Source organism: Convolutriloba macropyga, chromosome 6 (genome assembly GCF_964194025.1).
Source record: "Convolutriloba macropyga chromosome 6, txConMacr16.3, whole genome shotgun sequence".
NCBI classification, from domain to species: Eukaryota; Metazoa; Xenacoelomorpha; order Acoela; family Convolutidae; genus Convolutriloba; species Convolutriloba macropyga.
In genome coordinates, this window is record NC_134473.1 from 6,363,695 (window position 1) to 6,388,785 (window position 25,091).

Sequence of the window (25,091 nt, forward strand, 5' to 3'; positions counted from 1 at the left end):
ACAAAGCTATTATAATTGCCTATTGCAACTTCTCAATCTAATACAATGGTTTGAATTAAAACATAACCGACTACCGTCGCGCGAAATTCTCTCAACAACCTGCGAGCGGTTGGATTCGGTAGTAGCCAGAGGGGGTAATGGGAATGCACAGGGGATCAAAATTCCCTCAAAACCGCCCTTCACAACATTAATTTGCCTCCAAATGTTTTGGTGAATCGCATACTTAGAGCCTAATAAACCGAAAAGGCTCTAAGATCCCTTAATGCCCTCCGTGTTTTACCTATTCATCTCGTCTTTCAGGGGTGAAAAAATAAAAGGTTCAGACAAAAAATAGACGAAAGAAGGGTCACACAAAAAATCGCTTAAAAAGACAGGAGTAAAATAATTGCTACATATTTCGTTTGAGAGCAATTAATGACTTGAAAACCGTTTAAAAATTTAAAAATTTGAAATTTTGGTTTTCTGGCCATGAATCATCTATTCCTCAAAAGTCAAGTTCTTAAACTATGATATAGAAGGGGCATACTCCAGAGATACTTTGTTATTCAATAGTGACATACAATCAACCTTAAGGTTTCCTAAAAAACTCCTATCTAAGATCACAAAAACATCCTCCAAAACGTGTAAATAAATTGCAATGAAACAAAATAACAAGAAACTTAAATATCCACAATTATCCTAGAATAACCAATTCGTACTCGTTTCTCAAATTTCACCAAAACAAAATATTTCAGACTGACATTAATGACCATTTTGTTTATATAAATTTTTGTCAAGTGAAGGGTTGAGAAAACATTGGACGAATTGCTCTCAAACGACAGCTGTGCAATCTATTTCAGATGGCGTGTAGCCTAGAAACCTTATGGGTGCAAAACTATCCGACAATTGAGGGGTTCGAACCCACCCCTCCCAGACAGGAATCAAGTCATTCACAGCATCAACTATGTCGCATCAGCTTGTCATTTCTACAGTTGACAGTCGGCTTTGACTTAGTAACAGACTTATTTTTTTGAATGAGAGCCATTTAGATAAAAAATCAATAATCAAGCGTAAAATTGATAGCGAGCAAAAGAATGCTCTAAAAAGAACGCGCAAAACGATCAAGCAAAAATGTTAAATGACACGCAATTACATTATATTAATCGCTTCAAACTTCTTTGAGAGCAACTAACAATCATTAAGTCACTATACAAAAGACGGATCTTTTCCGTTTGTGCCCCCCAGTGCGCTATGCTCCCCCCAGTTACAGAGCACGTGTCATTACATAGTAAATCTAATTATGTAAAAATATTGCACGTGCATCTGGGGGTTGCAAATAATATGCACCCAATAAGCTGGGGGGGGGCACAAACGGAAAAGATCCCAAAAGACTTCCAAATTTAAAATATGAACACAAAAAGAAACGGAAAAGAGTCAACAACATCGCAAAACAGCTAATATCAAGAATAAATGATACAATATGCAATTTCAAAACATGGAAATATTGACGCAACTCGCAGAATGAAAACCCCTACAACATGCCAACTTTTGCGATCAACTGTTTTTCAGAATCCTTTTAGGCAGACCCGCACAAATAAAGGAGAACGGGAAAAAATTGGCATAATTCCAAAACTGGTGACAATGGGGCTTAACTTTGTGCAGAAACGTACCACAACTACAGATTTCTCGAGAACAAAATCTCAAAAACTTGTGTTTTATCTCAAAAACTTGTAAAGTATCAAAAATTTTATGTTAGGAACAAATAATTTAGAAAACGTTGAAAAAGTATAATGTGAAAAAAAATGCCAATATTTTTATTTTAAAATAAGCCTTGATAACTCAACACAAAATTTGGTGATTTTTTTATGATTCCATCGGCCAAAATTGCATAAAAACAAGCACATAGTATCTTTCCTCTCAGAGTGGATTGAAACAAGATTCAAAGAGAAAATTCACCGACCGATCCACCTAAAAGACGTAGGAAGGACTTTAAATCGATTTGAGAAACCATTTTGAAAACATAGCCAGCAGAATTCCGGAAAATACTCAAAATACCTTTGCCAAACAGCACCATGTCGCATATCTAGTTTCTAATCGTAGTGAGCATCAAAGAAGAGAGAAGAATATGTTAATTGAATAAAAAAACAAAACTTAATTTAAAAGTAATTTAAAAAAAAAATTAAATTTTCAAATTGCACAAGTACAAATACAAAGGCGAAACAATATTACAAGTAATCGAGACAATTTAATTGCTCACATTAATTCGGACAATCCGAAAAAGAAGAAAACATCTCTAAATTTGAAAAAGGAAAAGCTAGGAAATTTAGAAATAATTTAACAACTTAAAATTAAAAGAAATAAATTGTTTTGTACTAAAGAACCCATTTAATTTGTTGAAAAAATGCCCACGAGCATTAGGCTTACGTCCAGTGACAAGTAAAAGCAATAACATACAATAATAGGCCAGAAATTGCAAAATAAGCATTAAAATCAGAGAAATAAATGAAAAACCTTCAAATTAGCGTAAAACTCACTTGATTACCAAAAACAAAAACCTTCGAAACGTCATGAAAACAACCTGAAAACTATAACTTTAATCTGAAATAACCTCTCAGACATATAAGGTTCAAAAAACAAAAAAAACGCCTGAAAAAGCCTCACGTAAACAAAACCTACATTTTACACCTACATTTCTCGCTATGTTTCAAAAGAAGGCATGAACGAAAGACGCACTCTCTTTTCTCCGCTTTTCAAATTTGTTCACAGATACAACTTTTACAAACTTAATTCACTCCCTGAACTCCCGGTTTTCTTGCTCGCTCACTTATCAAAAAAACAGAAAACCATAAAGCCTCTCTCGGCGTGACCAACGAAATCACAACTCCAATTTCTTTAAAAATTATTAAAATGTGTTAAAAGTGCTTAAAAACTACTATCAAAATTCTTTCAAATTGTATGAACCAAGAGATGGACAATAATAGCTCCGGTCAGCTATGGCATCTACTTAAGAATGATGAGAAATGTATACACCGAATCGAGGAATTTAACTTCTGTGCCGCATAATTGAGCGAACTACTTTTGCAGTTTAGTATGGTTGCAAAATAAATTTTTCATTGATATAGCATTGTTAGTTTTCCAACATTCGACAACAACACTCACCTAAGAGACCAGTTGCCACAATCTTATCATAAAAGACTTCAGCCTCAAAGATAGTCATTGCAATTAAGTGAACAAAAACAAATCAAATTACACTGGCTTGTAGAGTAACGAACAGTTAAACTGATATCAATTTAGCTTTCAAACATTGTTTGTATTTATCAAAAATAGTTCCCACAATCTCGTGCGCAAAAAAGGCACAGAACTCGAACTCCTCCTCCGTAAGAGATCCAGCGCAGTGAGAGGTCACGACTTGTGCTTTTGCGTCATCCGAAGTAACGGAAGAATTTCTCAGCGCCAAGGTCACACTTCGTTCACATTTGTTCTCATCTTGAACAGTTAATGGATGTTCTTTAGCAGAAGGAGTGATTCCTTCTAGCTTTGCTTCAAAATCCTCCTCTTCAGTTTCTGGGACAGTTAGAGATATAGACAAAGCAGCAATTGTGTATTTCATTTGAAGACCTGAATCTATGAGAGCAAGACAGGCAGCGTTTAAGCAACAAGCTGTTGTAGCTCCGAAGTCCTGAATGATCTGAAATATAACAACCGTTTATCTTAAAGTGATGTAAAGCCCTCATGAAAATTATACTTTTTGTCAAATTTGTCTGATGCATAATTTGTCTAATTTATCTTATTATCCTCATGAAATATTTTTTTATTGTCAGACATCAGTTCATCAAGAAGAAAACCACTGAAAAAAAGTTGCGATATCAGCTATCGTGCGGTCTACGTTATTTTTCAATTAATTGTGCATTTATAAATTGCTAATTGACTAAATTCAAGGCCATTACATTAGCCAGAGACAAAGGTCAAGGTAGAGCTTTTGAGTAGAAAAAATTATGCTTTGAAATTAAGCTCCTATTCAACAAAATACGTTTTAAAATTAAGCATCTGTTTAACGAAAAGTCTGACCATTAAAAAAATATTTCTTGCAGTTTTTCCAAACAAAAACCAGGCAATTAAGAGAGGTTAAACATTTTTAATTTTGTTCGAGTGATCAGAACACTCGAAAAACTGCGGAAAATCTTGTGAAAAAATTTTGGATCAATTCATCTTCCATTTTTTAAAATCGTATTAAATGCACGAAACGCGAGTCAAAACGACATCTCACCATGCAAAAATGTAACCAACTAACGTCGGTCGAATTACTCTCAAACGACCCGAGAGCGTTGGAAACCAGCTTCAGCTTAAGGAGACTAGCATTAGTCGGAGGAGGTGGGGTGTCCAAGAGCGAGAGGTGTCTGGAGGTTAGAGCAGGAGTGCGTGAGGTGGTAGCGGAGGTGGGGGTGCGCTAAGTACAATTTCAATGGTCAGGGCTCAAGAGATTAGGGTTACGGGGGTAGTGGGGTAACAGATGAGCGTGACCAAAAACCGCCCTTTACACTATGATTTTATTTCTCAGCAACTTTGATGAATGATTTTTACACTTACGCTTACAGACTAGTACAGCTCGAAGAAGATTGCTCAGTGAAATGAGTCTTTCTGTCCAGGCTTTGATTGTTTATCCTTATTTTGATGACGAAAATTTTAAAGCGTCAGACAGAAAATCCATCAAGCGAGAAATCGCACAAAAAAGACCACAGGACTAATACAACTAACAGTTCAAATTTTCTAAGCAACGCTAATGCAACAACTCAACATTAACGACTGAACACAAGAGAAATGGAGAAAAGTCCATTAGAGAAAAAAATTGAAATAGGTAAAAAAAAAATTAACAGCAAAAAATAAAAATAAAAATTGAGAATAAGGAAACTGCTAAAACAAGGACCAAATTTTGACTTCAAAAATAGTTTAAATTGCATCTAAAAATTTAAGATTTGCCTCACATTGCCAAAACTACCAAACTTTTAGTTATAGCTAATATAACAACCACTTGGACATAAAAAAGATTAAAGTTAAAAACAACCTGCATTGAAAATGCCGCACGTGAACAAAATTTTGCTCCCTCGTTAAAACTTTGTTTAAACCTACTTTCTTATCTGTCTCAGAATGCTGTCAGCGGAAAAACCACTCTTTTTCTCTTCCTACTGTTGTTTAGTGGGATGACATAAATACTTGTTTTCACGCGCGGCTGTGATACGGATTAAAAACATAGTCCCAAGAATCCTGCAAACGACTCGAAAAGTTGTCTCTGCAAACTAAATCCAAACAAAAAATTGGCCACAAACCCCAACAACTAAAAAACAAGAAAAATGGATTAATTTTTGTAAGATACAAGTGCACCTAAAACGCTAAACTGTCTCCCATGCAATTGAAAACGTCAAAATCTCAAACAACAGGAAAGTCATGATTTTCTGTTATATTTCTCCACAAAACACAGTTGTATACCAGAAAACCAGTTATCAATCGGTACCTTGAAATTCCAAGTATCAAAAAAGTAAATCAATTCCAAATGAAAGGAATAAAAAAACCATATGCAGATAATCGCTCAAATAGCCTAAAATCGTCCAAACTAACATAAAACACATTACAAACCATAAACCTCAAAACCCTAACCAGCTAAAACTACAGTTCCTCCTACAGCCATCAAATCCTCTTAACCAAACCAAATTAAACAAACTGCTTCGATAAAGCCACAGGTGAACAAAAAATCAGCTCGCATACCATAATTTTTCCACACCGAAATTTCTCGCTCCCTTGAAAATAGCCGTATGAGCAAAAACCACTCTTTTCGCTCAGCGCTCCAATTGTGTTTAACAAGCAAACTACGCCAAAATTTTTCATGTTTTTCATTTCCTGCTTCAAAATGTAATCCAATGAAATTGGCTAAAAACAACCGTGAGGATTCCGGAAATAACTCGAAGTCGTCTGCACTGACAAAACTAACTCTCCAAATAACTCTCCAAATAGTTTCTACTAGCTGAACGCATGAGAGTAGAGAAAATAACTATCTAAAGTCCAATGACAAAAGAAAAATGGACAAAAATTAAATTAACCTAAAAAACTAAGGCAATTCGACTATTTCTCAATTTTTTTCGTCAAATACCAAAAAGCTGCAAAACTATCCAAATATTGTTACTTCAGTCTACAATCACAAGAACAACCAAAAAAATGGAGAAAGCCGCTCGTTAATAAAAAAAATTGCTTGTTCAGCGAAAACTTTTTCAACACCAACATTTCACGTTCTATTTCAAAGTATTAACAAAAACGCTCTTTTCGCCGCTTTTCGAATTTTATCACAAAACTACTTTTTCAGACTTTACCCCCCCCTGAACTTCCGGTTTCTTGCTAACTCACTTATCGAAAAAACACACGCTTATTCGAGACACTTCTCCAAAACTCCTCCGAGTCATAAAAACAGAAGATCGCCATTTTTGAGCCGTATCAAGACAGCGCCCCAATACAATCCAAATCCTTTGGATTGTGAAAAAAACAAGAGAAGGACAATAATAGCTCCACTTTGCTATAGCAGCTTTTAAAAAGCTGTCATCAACTACATCTATAACTCTGCTTAAAAGTTGTTAATCATCCATTCATATTGTCTTGGTGTGTTATCTTGGTCTTACTCATTTTTGCACGTTCTATTTTCAAATTATGGCTCTGACTGCTCAAAATTCAAGTTCATTATGAGTTCATTACAAAAGCAAACTAAACCTACCTGTAAAGTGAGAGTGATGGCCAGTCTGGGATAGTTAGTGAGTATTAGCATATTGTGGACAGAGTTTGACACTATCTTCTCAATTCCACTCATCCTCTCTTTCTCACAAGGTCTAGATGTCACTCCCATAACCCTCACATCTATCACCAGTTCTCTAAACACAAATCATCTGGCCTTACTTTTCCCTATCATTATTCAAATTCGATCTCATCGCGTCTTCGTTAACGATAAGTTTACCATTCATCATCCCACTTGTGGTCTCCAAAGAAATAGAATTTGTCGGATCTCATATCAGCGAAGTAATATTAATCAAGAGTGGAGAGAAATTTCTGGTTCGAATGGTTTCCTGACCAGCTTCAGTTTCAACCAGTGGGCACTTTATTGCAGCTATTTCTTCACAACACTAATCTACTACAAAAAATCTATCGATGATGAAAACAATCGTTTAGCATCAACAACAAAAATAGATCTCAAGTGAATCTCTCAAGTTTAGGGGTATGAGGAGAATATTGCCCCCTTTATGCTAAGGGAGTCTTGCCTCACTAATGCGCAGCGATAAGGTTAATATAAACCCAAATATGCTCTGAAAAATGTACCACTAGGATCCAAACCCTCAACTTTTTACGTCTAAACAGCGGAATTATGCCTTCCGAACACTTTTGTTCAAGTCAACTTGGTTAGACGAAAACTCCGAAAAAGGACAAACAACTGCTAAAAACTGTATTTGGGAGCAACTACAGAAATTCCACAACTTTTTGTTGATAATAGTATCGTCAATTACCATCCCGTCACATGCAGAACAAAACGAAAAAAATTAAAAACGGAAAACTGTTTATCCCCGGCGACATTCTCATATACGCATTTGATCATACTCTCAAAGGTAATTTCGCCAAAGCCCTAATTTTAAATAAAGTCGAGTTAACAATTTTCGCAAGATATATAAATTTTCAAACCCATCTAAAGCTGAGATATTTGCTTACGGTTGTTCAACAATTCTGAAAATTGATTTCTTTAATGAAATAAATATTTCAATACGTTTGTCTCCACGTTTATAGTAACAAAATTTTTCAGGTTTTACGCTAGATCTTTTATAAACAGTAAAAAGTAACAACAGTATTATCATACTGATAGATTACAATTTCAATTCAAGTGTTCTTCTTGTAGTTAATAGTGAGTTGTTACTACCTGTAGTTCTGCTGGGTCACTCTTGCTTCTGCAGGCCCATGTACTCCTGCAAGGACAACTGTGTGTCCCATTTGGACTTTGGCAGATCCTGCACTCCTCGACAGAGTACACATTTCACAGCTCAACTTCAACTCGCAATCTGAATTTCTCATCACTACCTTCAAATGGGGTACTGATTTTTATAGGGTCGATGCCTTTTATAATGCTAATACAATACTTTACCTTTATACCATACATTTTATTATTCTTAAGTGTGTTTGGGGACACTAACAATGTTTTATTAGCGAACCCTACGTGAAGGAACTCTTTTTTTTCAAATGGATTAACGACAATCTAGTCAATAGAATCAATTCTCTGTTCGAGGGCGGAATATTTCTAAACTACTCATAACAAAACGTCGCCAACTGCTTTTTCAATTCTATCTCGGATATTGGTAACAAACAAGCAAAGGTCGCCGACAAAAAAAAAACCTTAACGTTTCAAAGAAAATAACATTTCGTAGTGAACTAAAACGAACTTTCTCATAAGACTGAACTCTCCTCTAAATTGTAATATACGTCGAAATAATGCTCATAAATTAATAACTGCACTGAACGTCAATGCCAAGTCAATTAGAAAAAAATATGTGTTTAGAGTCAATTGTGCTTAGTCTGGATTATCAACCAGACTTCCTTTGTATAACGGAAGCTTGGTGATCGAAAAACAATGAACCAAAACTCTATTGGTTATTGGTTATACAGATTTTAAAATAAGAAAACGCAATAAAAACTGCGGCAGGGTTATGATAAGGAGCAACAAAATTTTCCCTAGAAGACAACCATCAAATAATTTTGACGAGTTAATGTTTTCAGAAGTGACAAAAGGTGAATTTAACTTCAAGTTAGCTGTTATTTACAATTAGCCTAGGACTAATAAAATGAGTTTTGTCAAAACTCTGGATACCTTTCTCGAAGAAAACTCAACAATTAAAACACTAATTATATGCGGTGACAAGAACATTCGCACCCGAAAGGAAAATCAATGAAGTTTTAAAATGTAATGTAATTTTGGCGTATGATTTCAATATTTTCTGACACCAAACTACAAGGATTACGAAAAGTTCAACTACATTACATGTATTGATCATTTTATGAACCAAAACTTAACGCCAGAAATTGATGTGCTTTAGCATCAAAATTTACCCATCATTATCCTGTTCTTCTTAAATATCCTTCAGAAATGGCAATGCAAAACGTAACCCTCATAATCCGAGACACATCATTTTAAAAACGTCTTGCACGTTTCAAGATATAAATCGTTACTCAAGGAACGCCTGCAATCAAATAAAAAGATGATTCTAAGTAACAAAGATATTTCACTAAGCTTAGAAAATTGTTTCAAGAAGTCACTGACTTATTTGATCAAATGAAACTAATTAAAGATTTTAAAACCAACCTACACTGGTTAACAATAACAAAAATGAAGCAACAAAGACAAACCTAAAAAAATCCCAATGAAAAAAGGGAAAACGAATATGTAATAAGAAAGTCCCACTGCTTACGGCATGTTACAATCAAATTAAACCGACAGATGAAGCAAATGCAAATGTTTTCCATGCATATTTTCTGACATTGGAAATAAAGTTAGTTCGCATCTGTCCTTTTCTGAAGTATTTAATTTTATGTTCCTGAGAGAAACAGGAAATCGAACGTATAATTAATAAGCTAGATAATAAAAGGTTGTCAGTAGACAATGTCAGCAATATCTTGGTAAAACTAACAGCTGAGTTCTCTTCGAAAACCATAGATTGCTTTATAGAAAACTATTTAGATCTAAAACAAAACACACCACTATTGATGCACTAGTAGAACTCACCGAAAAAATCAAATGTAAAAAAATGCCCATTTTTTCTGGATTTAAAAGCTTTTGATGCCATCAGTCACTATTCTCCTTCAGAAACTAGAACACTGCGGAACAAGAAGTTTATGTTTGAAATGGATTCAACAATATCTAAAAAACAAATCTTAATTTATTCTGGTAAATGGATTTGTGTGTGCGTGGAAAAAATGTGGAGTCCCTCAAGGTTCAATACTAGGACCTCTGCTTTTTTTAATTTACATTGATGCCCTGCCCCTTGTGTGCAAAACTGTTATACTTATTGCTGGTGATACAAAGATAGAGGCAATAGGATGTTCACAGGAAGACATTATTAACGGACTGAACAGTGTTACTGATTGGTTAAAAAATAAATTGATTTTAAATCTGGAAAAGACTGTACCAGTGAATATAAAAACGGAAATGTCTAAGCAACTTAAACTAAACCAAGAGAAAATAAATGTTTAACTGAAATCAAAAAATTTCGGTGGAAAATTAGATTCTAAGCCTGCTTTTCGTAGGCGAACTGAAAATATGAGAAAAAGATTATCCGAACAATGTGGCATTATTACAAAACTAAGACACCAATCCTCGAAAACAATTGATTAAGTGTTTTAACACAAATCTTAATCTTATCATTCAGTATGGTGCAGTAGTATATTGTTGCTGGAGTTTTTCTTCGCTTAAAGCTATCTATATATTACAACGGAAAGCCTTACTCTTACACTTTACAAAAAAGTTCGATGAGTCGGAAGATTTATTTCCGAAAATTAATATCTCAACTGTGCATGATTTGCATACTTTGCATACAGTTATCACTATCAGTCGTTTTGGTATGATTCAGTTTCAATAAATCGGCGAGAACAACTTGAACTAGTAAAATGGCTTTTATAGGAAACATTGCGCAGAACAAAAATCGAGCGATATTAACAACGAGAGTTGCTCTCCTGTTTAATAAACTAACGTCTATTGGAACTATTTCTTCAAATGTAGATCAGGCTACAAACGAAATTTCCAGTTTCTATTACAAAATCCAACCATCTCTATTAGTAATCAAGAGTTGAACAAGGTGATTTTTTATTAATCTTAAGTGATAAATCCAAAGGGGCTTAACTTTTACGTTATATTGAACGCCAGAAATTGAAGTGCTTTAGCGTCGAAATGTTACCAATCAATATCCTGTTCTTCTTAAATGGCTTTTAAAAAAGACAATGGAAAATGTAACCCGCAAAATCCGAGATACATCATTTTAAAAATGCCTTGCTAGTTTAAACTTATAAATCGTTACTTGAGGAACGCCTGCAATCAAATAAAAAGATAATTCTAAGTAACAAAAGTATGTCATTAAGCTTTGAAAATTTCAGCAATGTTTTAAGAAGCTACTGACTTATTTGCTCCAAAGAACCTAATTTAAGATTATAAAACCAAGCCTCCCGCGCTGGTTAAGAATAACATAAGCTAAGGAAAAAACTCCACAGCAAATGGTATGGTATCTAAACAAAAACAATCTTAGTGCCCTAGAAAATTTTGAAGCATGTCGATCGAAATTGGAAACAAAAGTTCTAAGAAATAAAAAGCAATTTCATTTGGAAAAGCTCAAATCTTGCAATGGTAACTCCAGACAAACCTAAAAACTTCTCAATGACATAACGGGAAAGCGAATATGTAATAAGAAAGTGCCACTGCTTACGGCATGTTACAATAACAAATTCAATCCGACAAATGAATTAAACGCAAATTAAACAAAATTTCAATCGAATTACAAAATCAAACCATATCTAGTATGTAATCATGAGTTCAACAAGCTGATTTTTAAATCTCAAGTGATAATTCCGAAGTGGCCTACCTTTTGTTATATTGATACTAAATGTATGTTACCTTCTCTTTTGAGCAGTTTGAAACAGAAGGTTTGTTAACCCCATAATCTGTTTCAATGATTCAACTAAATAAATTCTTTCTTTCTTAACTCTGATATCTGACTGGCTAATCTGATTGTAAATGAAAACCAGAACAAATCTGCTTCTATTTTCTAAAATTAGCCACTGATTTCCATAGTTCAACTTCAAACGAATTTTAATAATAAGGTAATAACTTGGGGCCATTCTAACGAATGGGTTCCTAGTGTCACCTGTTTTGTCTACTAGGCAAAAAAGTGTAAGCTTTTGTTTTAAAGGGAGATTTTTTTGCGATCACAATACCGTAATTTAAGCGTGCACGTTAACATGTGAATTCAGCTTGATTTAAAAAATTCATTAAAAACGTCGTCGAATTTGACGAAATTGGTATCTACTGATCTTTTAAGATCTTTTCATGCCTGATGAAAGTAGGCAGAAAATTAGCTATCAATTAATAGTCAATTAATGTGCCTTGTAATTTACATGTCGTTCGTATTAGTTTCTCAATTTAACTATTGTTGAACCAGAAGAAGCAATTTTCAAAAATGGCTTTAAACCAAATTTTTTATCGTAAGTTAGCTGATATATTTAATCCCAACTCAAAGCGCGTGACAAGTCTTTACATTAGACCCTTTAACGTGTCAATGTTATTCTTATCATCCCACGAGGCAGCAAATTTTGTATAACAATGAACAAAGCACGCAAGCTCTTCCAAATTTTTGTAGTCCGGTAGATATAAGGCTCCCATTCTTCAATTTCACAGTCGATTGCCCCACCGATCTGCTCCAAGGTGAGACTTTTGCTTTCTAAACGCTCCATTAAATTCAACTGCTCAAAACATTGAATCCACGCGGTTAAAAAAACAAACGGCCTGAGTAATAGTGCTTTCAAATAGTAACCCAGAACGAGTTTCAAGTCTTCTCCAGTGAAATACACGTCTTGAAATGACAAATCAGTACTGATAACGTCTTCTTTTAAGTCTTAAGACTTGTGAAAACTTGCTCAAGACTTGTCAAGTCTAAAGTGGAGTCATGACCAAGACTTGACAAGTCTTGATTATAGTGCAGTTATTAAGCAAAGTAGAGTTTGGAGAAGACATTATTTATAATTAACACATTTCAAAATAAGCTAGAAAATAGTAAGATTTTTAAAGAAATTTGTTAATCCGATCAAAACCTTTTCTGACATGAGCATCTATAAGAGTGCGGTGCAATGGTTAAACTTTTGAGGAACCACCGTCCCCCTGGCCAAACTCTATACGTCAGAGTTAACCACAAGGATCGGACATTCGAGTAAAATGCAGATAAAAATTTTTGCACTTTTTTCGGACTGCAATGCTCTTTCAAGGGCGTTAAAAGATGCAAGATGAAGTCTTTTAGGAATTCCTCCCATTACAGCAGAAAAGAATGAATGTTTTGAGCTGGATTTTTCTCAAAAAATCTCTGATTCCAGAAGTGAAAATATACAACCAGGAAAGTGAAAAGCATGATAATAATCATAAGCCTACTGCAGAGTTTACTCAATAGGATTATTTTTCATAAACCATCTTGAATTATAAATACGTTACAAAATGAACCTACCAGTTTTTCCCAATAAACGCACCAGCTTTCAATTGTGTAAGTGCTTCTAGTTTCACCAGTAAGCTTCACGTTAGCTTTGCAGTTTCAAATTAAGCTGAAATAATTCAACTCGGGTATAAGACTCATTTAGGACACTTTCTCATACTGCATTCGTTCACTAGGCGGTGAAAAGACAATCTGCCCAGTTTTTTCTTAATTTTAATGATAGTTAGATAACTGCGTTATCAGAAAAACCAGTTTTTAAATATATTTTTATGACATTACCAAGAATTGCAATCGCGCCACAACGCAATTCGGCTCTTTCTGATGGAAAATCTTTTCGGGGAAACCTAAAAAATAGATATAAAAAAATGAAGTCATCAGACAAGATAAAACTGCGCAACGCGGTCCGATAACTCCCGAAAACAGCCCACAGCAACCTGGCAATAATTGTTTTCAGACATATTAATTCAAACTCAAAACTCAATATTCCAAAGGTAACAGAAGGCTTCTCCGCTTTCTCGTTTGATCGGTCACCTTCGTGTTCACGGGTCACAAAACGAGGATCATCAAATTCTTTCTATGCAGCTGGAATAAACTTTTTATGCCTATCCAATTTAAATGCATGCAAGTGAGATAAAGTAAACAAATGCGTTAATAAACCATCCTTTTAATGCACAGAAACGGTAATTAAGACGCCAGAAAACAGTCTCAGAAAGCAGTCAGACTCAGCAAACTGATAACCTACACAAAAAACCGACTACAGTCAGACGGGTTGTAGCTAAATTCAGCTTAGTGAGGCTGTCCGCACTAGGGTCGAGGGAGGATTCGGGGGCAAATAATGGGGGTTTAAAAAAGTACCAAATATAAATTTTCCTTCAAAACATGAAGTTCTGCTTCCTCAGTAGCTTCCGTGATCCATACACTTAAAACATACAAAGGCTCAAAGAGAGCTAGAGACTTTACCAAACTACAATTCTTAAAACTAAGAATCAAATCACTCAAGCGATTTAAACCATATTCTAGAACAATTCATTAACAAGGGTCAAACAAAAATTTTGCGCAAAAAATAAAATGAAAGAACAAATAATCAACAATTAGTTCAAATCTCCACGACAATAAGTAAAAACCTATCAACAATAAGTTAAAAAACCTCCACAAAATAAGTGGCAGAATAGCTTAGTAGCCGCAATAGCTTTGTAGATCTGCAGTTTCCAAAAGGTAGTAGAAACGGACCAAAAACTAATTTTTTAATGCCGAGATGTTATAATTCAATTAAGAATATGTTTAACTTATTGCTGCCTCTATTAGCTGCCCTCAAATGCCCTTGAATTAGAGTGAAAAACACTCGCTTGACCTTATCTCTTTGAATTAAAGTAAAGTCAATTTAAGAGTGAGGAAGTCAATTTAGAGAGTAAGTCACGTGTTTTAAGTCAAAAAAACTCCACTAAGAGTGCAAAAGAGAGTCATCCACGCAATTCAGCTGAAATTGCATGAACGAAAAAAAATGAAGTTATTGTGGCGTCATATGGTCGTAACAAAAATCTTGTTGACGAAATAAAAACAAACCAAGAAGAGGACAAAATAGCCTCAGCTATCGCTTTGAGGTTATTATTAAAAAAGAGTACAAATCTTCAAGAAATTTTTGTATTCTTAATGGTATATCTATTACTGAGATCGCAAATGAGCGGCTCATAATTAACATGCCACGAAGATAAGCAGTTATTCTAATTATTATCTTTATCGAATCCACAGAATTAAAAATTGAAAACATGTAAGTGATTTGAAACGTAAGGAACTGATAGGCTCAGTTCGGTGTCCTTTTGATTTTCTCTTTTTGTTTCAACGGAAAAAGATAGCCGGCAAATTGCCGGAAAACATCAGCGATAGACACTTGCAGCCTGAGTGGAATTGAAAAAATTAGACAAATAAGATAGACAGAGAGATCATCAGTCCTTTAATATACCACTAAACTTTTTGGGTCAGATTCGGACTGTCAATTTTATGACACGTACGCTCTATAAGGAGAACACCCTGGGAGGTTTTTCAAAATTATTATTCGAAATCAGAAACCCACAAAACTAACACTCACGAATTAGGGCATATACGTTTGGCACTTTTTAGAAGCACACTATTGATCTTGAACTAAAAAATGTTCATAAATTTAAAGTTCATTAAGTGAGTTCAGAAGTCAATTTTTGAGCCAGGTAAGTCACGCAATTGACCTTAAAGCAGAACAAATAACGTCATGCACAAAAAATTTTAACTTCAGAGCAGTAGAAGTCCCCGAAATTGAAAAAGTCAATGGTAGCAAGAATCATCGATGGAGACGACGAATTAAATAACAAAACACGATGTCCCCAATAATAGCCGCTATCGCTTCGCGGCTATTAAAAAGTCAACAATAAATGCCCTTCATCAATTACATCTTCTTCTATTCAAGCTGACACAGTTTTAACGAGAATATGGTGAATTCAGCCTCCAAATTGGAAAACAATACGACTAATACTTATTCTAGTTTACTCTAAGGAACTTTGATAACTTAACTCACTAATTCTTTGACCAGTGACTCATAGCACCCGGTATTGTTGATTTATCCCGCTTATTGTGACTTCACCTTTTAACATTGGAACGCATTCGCGTTAATTTGTTGGATGAAATCTAAATTCCATTCAGTTGAAAAATTAAGTGAGGTAGGTCAAAAATCTTACGTATAAGAAGACGTGCTTGATGTTAAATGAGAAACGTGATCAAAAAGTAAAACTAATTAACATAGCTGGCAGATTACCAGAAAATAGCTGCAATAGCTTCGTTGATCTGCAGTCTCAAAACAAAACAGTAAAAAAAGACAGACCAAAAAATTACTCTTTTCATAAACGGATGAGATGTTATTTTTTTAATTTTTGATTAGGAATCTGTATAGGCTATTGCTGCCTCTATTAGCTGCTCTCGAACAACCTTCAATTAGAGTGACACACATTCACTTGACCTTAACTCTTTGAATAAAAGTCAAGTCAATTCAGACCAAAAACTTAATCGCGCGAATCAAAAACTCGCTCTAATAAGAATGTAAAATGAGGTCACGTACGCAATTCAGCTAAAATTGCCTGAAAGAATGAACAAAAAGCAGATTTGAAGTGGTTGTGACGTCTTCAAATAGCCTTCGACTTCAAAAAAAAATCTCAATTGACATATTCCTATCATGTACCTAATAGAGTCTGACGAATTGTTCTTGGTGTAGCCAAGAGAAATATCGGTGCAAAAAATGAATTGTGAATGGGTTGCGAAAACCATTTAGAACAAAATCCGGTCAAAAACAGTAAAAAGTCAAATTTCCGCACGTGCACAAAATAACCTTTATCAAGAAATCTAATTTTTGTTTAAACACCTTTCTGTGACTACTTTAAAATTAGACTAAAAATTTCTCGCCGCAAAACCAATCGCTTTTTCGCCCCTTTTCCTGTTTCGGCGTGACCAAACTCGCCACAATTTGACAAACAGATCTTAAGAAGACAGCGCCCCAATGCAATTATTTCGTTGAGTTGTAAAAACCAGGAGAAGGCCAATAATAACCCCCAATATTGCTTTACAACTGTTAAAAAATGAATGTGAGCCAAAAATTGGTCTCGCTATCGGAACGCATCTCTTGATAAAATATATTAAACCAAAATACATTTCGCTTACTGACTGGTCAATTAATTCTCAGAGTTAATATCGCGTGACAAATAAACTTTTTCAATAATTAAACATCAGCTGGTTAAGTTTGTATCAAATTCAAAATTTTTACATCATTACTCGTTCAAGATCTACAATATTTTCCGGATAAAATCAGGCCATATTGATTGCTTTTCCAAAGTAGGCGGCTAAATGTGCTTCTCTCACAGCCTCGGCCATAGTTGGATGGGCGTGACACACTCTCGCAACGTCTTCACACGATGCTCCGTACTCGATAGCCAGGGCAACTTCATTGATAAGTTCACCAGCTCCGGCCCCAACAATATAACAGCCGAGCAATCTGTCCGTTTTCTTGTCCGCCAAAACCTATCAAAACAGAAGACAATTTGTACAACACATTGTACAACACACATGTCATATCACAACAAACTACATGGCTGATACAATTCTCGTATGATTGAAATATTCATATGCGCTTGCGAGATATATTGTGAACCAAAAAGGTGTTAACATTGAACTTCTTATCAATATATTGTAAACAACAGCCCCTTGTAATTTTTGGATTGAAAAACAGGCCTTCAGGCTTTAGCAATAACATCCAAACCGGTAGAGAACATAATTTATTCTATTCCAACGGACAAGCGTAAAATTACGCCTTCTCAAAACTAACGTGCCAATGCAACGCAATGGCTGTGTACTAAAATGATACACACATTAACAATTACAGTTGCTTTATAAGATTTCTAATTTCTACCTTATTAAGCGACACTACTTATAATACTCGATGGAGCAATCTATAAATTTCGAAACAAAATGCCTTTGAACCCGGCCCGGGTTGACCACCATAAACCTTTCTTGGCAACCATATCCAAGCCATATATGGAGTTTATGGTAACTTGGCAACCATATAGATGACCATGCAAAAAAAATCAACATTGCTCAAAAAGCTCTTAAAACACCCATACAATGCACTCTGAGTGGAGAGAAACTCATCAAGACACTTGAAAAAAAAATGAAGTTCATGGTGTCTTGGGAACCATATCCAAGACCATACACATTTATGGTGCCATAGAGGACCATAAAAGTCAAAGTCAAAAAATACAAAAATATTACAGAGAACAGCTTAATTAACATCTTCTGACTACATTAAGCGTTCCAAAAAAGCAAATTAAGTTAGTTCGATTTTTTATTTCTTGGCAACCATATCCAAGACCATAAATATTTATGGTCTTGCATATGGTTGCCAAGAAATCCATGACTTGTCAGATTTCTTAAAGAGTGTTTAAAAAACTTGAAAAATGGCAGTAAGTAACACATTTTTGGTTGCAAAAGGCATATGTATTACTTCAGCACTATGTGGAGTTCTCAAAAAAAATAATAGAAAAGATACGAAACGACTTTAAAATTTGGCACAAAAACATTGTTTCTAGAGCCAAAATCAGTAGTAGAAATAACAACCACTCTCATCAAAAATAAAAGGCCATACTTAAATGTTTTTGCGGGCATTTTGATCAGAAGGTATAATTAGTAACGGAGATCTCATTCAATTACACAAAAAAAGCTACTGTTCTTCTTATTTAGGATTTTTTTTAAATTGATGTTATTATAATTTGCTGTATTTCGTGGAGTGCGATAAAATGTGCTATAAATGCTGCAAAAAACATCTGGAGCTATAATAAGCGGCCTCATACCTATAAGATTGTCACTTTTAGGATTTTGTTGCAATGGTCTTTAGTATGATTGCCAACAACTCCGTAAAAAATTAATTTTTATTAAAGATCTTCTTTTCATACTTTTTTGTCGCCTCAAAATTGTCCTATACTACGGTACTCTGCCACTTTTGTTCACTTTAACTTAGTAGTTTATTAATTTTAAGGTTTAAGAACAATCAGTATTGTTTATTTTTTTGTCTAACTTAAACAAAAATACAAAACTAATTTTCAAGAGTTTATCTGCTTTTATCATTATATACATGGTTCGTTTGGGTTCCTCAATTGTTTTTACCAGAAAAACAATCTAAAACAAGGTTTTTTTTGATAGCAGAAAGCTTTCGTTCACTTAAACAACATGTTGAGTTCTATACAAAAAAAATTAGAGGAAAAGAAATCAAACGACCGTAAAATTCACGCAACCATATTGTTTCTAGAGTCAAAATCATTAGTAAATACAACAACCACTCTGTTCAGATAAAAATGGTCGTACTACAGTGTTTTTGAGGGAGCTATGCTCAGAAGGCTTAATTAGTAACAGAAAGCTCATTCAATTACACAAAAATAAGCTATAATTCTACATAATATATTTTTTTTTAGTTTGATGATATTATAATTTGTTGTATCGTGGATTGTGAAACAGTTGGCTCTGAGGACTTCAATAGACATCCAAGGCCAGCCTATATGGCCTCATACCTCTAAAAGTGTGACTTTTGTCAATTTGTTTCTATGGTCTTTGATAACATAAAAATAAGCAATTGTTCTTCACACTTATGATTTTTTTTATTGATGTCATTATAATTTGTTCTATTTCGTGGATTGTGTTAAAATGTGCTATAAATGCTGCAATAAACATCTGAAGTCAGGATATGCGGCCTTATAGTTGTAAAATGTCACTTTTGTATTTTTTTATAATGGTCTTTGATATGATTGCCAAGAAATCCATAAATAAATTATTTTTAAGTGAAGATCTCTTTTTTCATACTTTTTTTGTCGCCTCAAAGTTGTCCTATACTAGCGTACTCTGCCACTTTTGTTCAATTTATTTTAGTAGTTTATTAATTTTAAGGTTTAAGAACAATCAGTATTGTTTATTTTTTTGTCTAACTTAAACAAAAATACAAAACTAATTTTCAAGAGTTTATCTGCTTTTATCATTATTTACATGGTTCGTTTGGGTTCCTCAATTGTTTTTACCAGAAAAACAATCTAAAACAAGGTTTTTTGATAGCAGAAAGCTTTCGTTAACTTCAACAACATGTTGAGTTCTATACAAAAAAAAATTAGAGGAAAAGAAACTAAACGACCGTAAAATTTCACGCAACCATATTGTTTCTAGAGTCAAAATCATTAGTAAATACAACAACCACTCTGTTCAGAAAAAACGGTCGTACTACATTGTTTTTGAGGGAACTATGCTCAGAAGGCTTAATTAGTAACAGAAAGCTCATTCAATTACACAAAAATAAGCTATAATTCTACATAATATATTTTTTTTAGTTTGATGATATTATAATTTGTTGCATCGTGGATTGGGAAACAGTTGGCTCTGAGGGCTTCAATAGACATCCAAGCCCAGCTTATATGGCCTCATACCTCTAAAAGTGTGACTTTTGTCCATTTGTTTCTATGGTCTTTGATAACATAAAAATAAGCAATTGTTCTTCACACTTATGATTTTTTTTATTGATGTTATTATAATTTGTTCTATTTCGTGGACTGTGTTAAAATGTGCTATAAATGCTGCAAAAAACATCTGAAGTCAGCATATGCGGCCTTATAACTGTAAAAATGTCACTTTTATATTTTGTTATAATGGTCTTTGATATGATTGCCAAGAAATCCATAAATAAATTATTTTTAAGTGAAGATCTCTTTTTCCATACATTTTTTTATTGTCGCCTCAAAATTGTCCTATACTAGCGTACTCTGCCACTTTTGTTCAATTTATTTTAGTAATTTATTAATTTTAAGGTTTAAGAACAATCAGTATTGTTTATTTTTTGGTCTAACTTAAACAAAAATACAAAACTAATTTTCAAGAGTTTATCTGCTTTTATCATTATTTACATAGTTCGTTTGGGTTCCTCAATTGTTTTTACCAGAAAAACAATCTAAAACAATATTTTTTTGATAGCAGAAAGCTTTCGTTCACTTCAACAACCTGTTGAGTTCTATACAAAAAAAATTAGAGGAAAAGAAATTAAACGACCGTAAAATTTCACACAAACACATTGTTTCTAGAGTCAAAATCATTAGTAAACACAACAACCACTCTGTTCAGAGAGAAAAAACCATACTACAGTGTTCTTTAGGGAAGCATGTTCAGAAGGCTTAATTAGTAACAGAAAGCTCATTCAATAACACAAAAATAGGCGATAATTCTACATAATATATTTTTTTTGTTTGATGATATTATAATTTGTTGTATTGTAGACTAGGAAACAGTTGGCTCTGTGTGCTTCAATAGACATCCAAAGCCAGCTTATATGGCTTCACACCTCTAAAAGTGTGATTTTTGTCAATTTGTTTCTATGGTCTTTGATAACATAAAAATAAGCAATTGTTCTTCACACTTATGATTTTTTTTAAATTTGATGTTATTATAATTTGTTCTATTTCGTGGATTGTGTTGAAATGTGCTATAAATGCTGCAATAAACATCTGAAGTCAGCATATGTGGCCTTATAACTGTAAAAATGTCACTTTTGTATTTTGTTATAATGGTCTTTGTTATGATTGCCAAGAAATCCATAAATAAATTATTTTTAAGTGAAGATCAAGATCTCTTTTTTCATACTTTTTTTATTGTCGCCTCAAAATTGTCCTATACTACGGTACTCTGCCACTTTTGTTCACTTTATTTCAGTAGTTTATTAATTTTAAGGTTTAAGAACAATCAGTATTGTTTATTTTTTGGTCTAACTTAAACAAAAATACAAAACTTATTTTCAAGAGTTTACCTGCTTTTATCATTATTTACATGGTTCGTTTGGGTTCCTCAATTGTTTTTACCAGAAAAACAATCTAAAACAAGAGTTTTTTTATAGCAGAAAGCTTTCGTTCACTTCAACAACATGTTGAGTTCTATACAAAAAAAAATAGAGGAAATGAAATTAAACGACCGTAAAATTTCACACAAACACATTGTTTCTAGAGTCAAAATCATTAGTAATTACAACAACCACTCTGTTCAGAAAAAGAGGGCCATACTACAGTGTTTTTGAGGGAAGTATGTTAAGAAGGCTTAATTATTAACAGAAAGCTCATTCAATTACACAAAAATAGGCGATAATTCTTCATATATTTTTTTTAAAATTTAATGATATTATAGTTTGTTGTATCGTGGATTAAGAAACAGTTGGCTAAGAGGGCTGCACTAGACACCCACAGCCATCCTATATGGGCTCATACCTCTAAAAGTGTGACTTTTGTCATTTTTTTTCTATGGTCTTTGATATTGTTGCCATGAACTCCGTAAAAAAGTCAGGTGAAAAATTAGCATTTTTCTTATAATTGCTCGATTTTTGCATCAAAAATGACGTATGATAGCGCATGGTGATGCTCTTATACTGCACTTTAAGGCTACTTTCATAAAAGTAACTGAAAAGGACTGAACAATTTTGTTTTGATCCAACTTTGTAAGAAAAAAACTTGTTTTTAGTAAACTGTCCTTTTTTTTGATTTTTTTCATAAATGTGGAGTTATATTTGACTGCTAATCGTCTTTAATGAGACGTTTTGGACAGTTTGAAACTGAGGAATCAACTTTTCCCAAATTTCAAAATTTTCTGTTTTCACTGTTTTTTTGGTTCTAGTTATAGTCCTAATTTTTCGAACGAATTTGCAAAACAACACAGCCTTTATGGCGATGTGGGAATTTATTCCCACATCGTGATAAAGGCTAGGAACAGTCAATTTGTCCATTGTTGACTTGCAGGACGCCCAGAAACAGGTTTCTAGTGGTTTTTCACGCTAATTTTTGCGATTTCTCCAAAAATGGGGGTCGTGATATAGCCCAAAATCAGAGGTACACTTTGGATTTTCAGTAATATCTTCTAAAGTACGTTATCAAATCAAGCGGGCATGGTCGCATTTTGTTGGTACTGAACCCTTCTTGCTTGCGTGTGTTGGTTATCCCCGAAAACGGCTCGGCTAAAAAGTTATTTTGGGGTAACTTAGCGAAAACTGCCAATTTTAGTACATTTTGGGTCACCCAAATTTCGGTACCACAAAACAGTGGATTTAAGGTACATATTATAGTGTTTTAGAATCCTCAGATAGTGGGGAGTAATTCCCTGTATAAATCATAGGGTGTTTTCTGGAGTCTCGATGGTCAATTTTAGCTCTGCAGCTCATTTCTTCTTCCATTTTGGGGTCCTGGTACGACGCCGTATTTTTGAAATATCTCCTCCTAGAGTGCACCAATTTTGGATTTTTTTGCATATTTGAACGTGTCATGAGCCGAGCTTTCAGACTATATATATTACTTATAGCGTTTTCCTTACCAGTTTGGAAATATTGACCGGTACAGGGACAGTCAGTTTTGGCCATATTGGAGAGAAGACCCACCTGCCGAGTCGATAAAAACTTGGTCAAAAACGTTGTAGAACGTTGAAATATGGCTGGGTAGATCCCCTGTGACATGTCAAAGGTTGTCACAAAATTTGGTTATTATAACCAAACTCCTTGGTTATGAATTTGATGATTTCAGGTGGGAAGACTAGTGCTTCTGAAGCATATGGTACGGTACCTTAATCCCTTAATATCTCCCGATTGAGCAATTCAATCAGGATTTCGTTTCGATATTCTAGTAGCATTTGTAATGAGCTTTCTAACAGTATATTATACGTTTCATATGATGCTTTCACTTTCGAGATATTGACCATTGCAGATCAGGTCATTTTGGCCCAGGAAGACCACTTCTTCACCACGTTTTGGGTCAGATCTTGGCCCCAGATGGGCCAATCACGCCAAAATTGGCCCTGTTATGTCTGTTATAATGTCCTATAACTTATATCAACCGGTAATGTGGTTCAATAATTGCGAACCACATATTTATTTATATTTACTACTAATAACCTAGTAATCCCGTCCCATAGGCGGTTCTGCCGCAAACGTGCGCCCCGTTGAGACGCTGGTTGGTCAGCTCCCCCCCCTATTGCACCTTGTCTTTCCCCCATAGGATCTCTAAGAACAATCTGTGCTGCGCACAGACTTTTGCGAGCGTTCTTGTGTGTCTTTTGGTTGTGTTGAAGTGACGTACTGCTCATATGTATACCAATGCCTCATTTCAGGTAGTTATAACTATGTCAACCTTTCCAAAAGGTTATAAAATTCCTCACAAGAGTGACAGAGTAGCGTACTATCGTTCTCAATCTATTGAGATATTCGATCACCCGGTGGTCGAAAAGGTCAGTTTTAAAGTATACTTTAATTACTGCATGTATGCATGTACGCAGAAATGCTGCCGAGTAATAGCGCGGGAGACCCCTGCATTTTCTCGGTAGCCTTAATGGACTTTTTCTTAATCTTGCAGACATCTAAGGACATGTAATCTTGGTCCTATGGATTCCTAAACGTGTTTAATTGCTCTCAAACGAACTTTGTAACAATTATATTAGCGCTGTGGTCTCTTTTTGTGCGATTTATGGGTCGCTTGATCCCTTTTTCCCCTGACCGATTTGACACATTGACCCATTATTATGTTCATTGTTCCCTAATTGAACTTATAGTACAAGCTGGGTGCGAGTAGAGCGCATGCATCAATTTTTTAATGCAAGCATATTTGAAAGTTAATCTCGATTTTAGCTTTTTTTTCGTTTTCTCGAAAAAAGCATTCTTTATTTGGACAAAACTATTTTTCGTTGCTAAAAATAGAAATAGGAATTTTCTTATGTTTAGGGCTCCTAACGTGAGCTTACAGTGCTAGTCAAGTGGACTTTTTGTTATCAAGCATCTTTTAAGTGGCTGGACTTGAAAACATTTTTCAAAACGCTTGATGCTTCTTTTTTTTAGAAAGTTTCGTTCTCATTTTTTTGTTCGAAAAATTTTTTGAAGTCAATGGGCTTCAAACCCTGGTTTTCTAGGCTGGATACGCGTAGAATGCACCAATCAATTTTTTATTGCAAGTGCTTTGAAAATTTCACTTGATCGTAACCTTTTTTTTGCGTTTTCTGGAAAGAAGCATTCTTTATTGGGACAAAACTCTCTATGTTTCGTTGCTTAAAAGGGAAATGGGAAATTTCTTCTGTTTAGGTCTCATGAATTGAGCTTACAGTGCTAGCCAAACGAACTTTTTGTCATCAAGTGTCTTATAAGTGGCTGAACTTGAAAATATTTTTCAAAACGCTTAATGCTTCTTTTTTTTTAGAAAGTTCCGTTCTCATTTTTTTGTTCAAAAAGTTATTTGAAGTCAATGGGCTACAAACCCTGGTTTTCTAGGCTGGATACGCGTAGAATGCACCAATCAATTTTTTATT

General features: G+C 34.4%; 2 protein-coding genes across 2 annotated transcripts in view; both read right to left on the minus strand.

Annotated features, from left to right (window-relative positions):
* Positions 1-3,175: 3,175 nt before the first annotated feature.
* Positions 3,176-25,091, minus strand: part of LOC142341457 (exosome complex component RRP46-like) — a 360,653-nt gene continuing 338,737 nt past the window's right edge. Inside the window, exons 2-4 of the mRNA XM_075392412.1 lie at positions 7,919-8,078; positions 6,734-6,887; positions 3,176-3,667 (exon numbers count right to left, since the gene is read on the minus strand). Of these exons, the coding sequence (XP_075248527.1) occupies positions 3,254-3,667; positions 6,734-6,887; positions 7,919-8,070 (720 nt within the window). The 5' untranslated portion in view covers positions 8,071-8,078 and the 3' untranslated portion in view covers positions 3,176-3,253. The remainder of the gene's footprint in view (positions 3,668-6,733; positions 6,888-7,918; positions 8,079-25,091) is intronic.
* Positions 16,901-25,091, minus strand: part of LOC142341453 (dihydrolipoyl dehydrogenase, mitochondrial-like) — a 31,964-nt gene continuing 23,773 nt past the window's right edge. Inside the window, exon 4 of the mRNA XM_075392407.1 lies at positions 16,901-17,267. Within this exon, the coding sequence (XP_075248522.1) occupies positions 17,055-17,267 (213 nt within the window). The 3' untranslated portion in view covers positions 16,901-17,054. The remainder of the gene's footprint in view (positions 17,268-25,091) is intronic.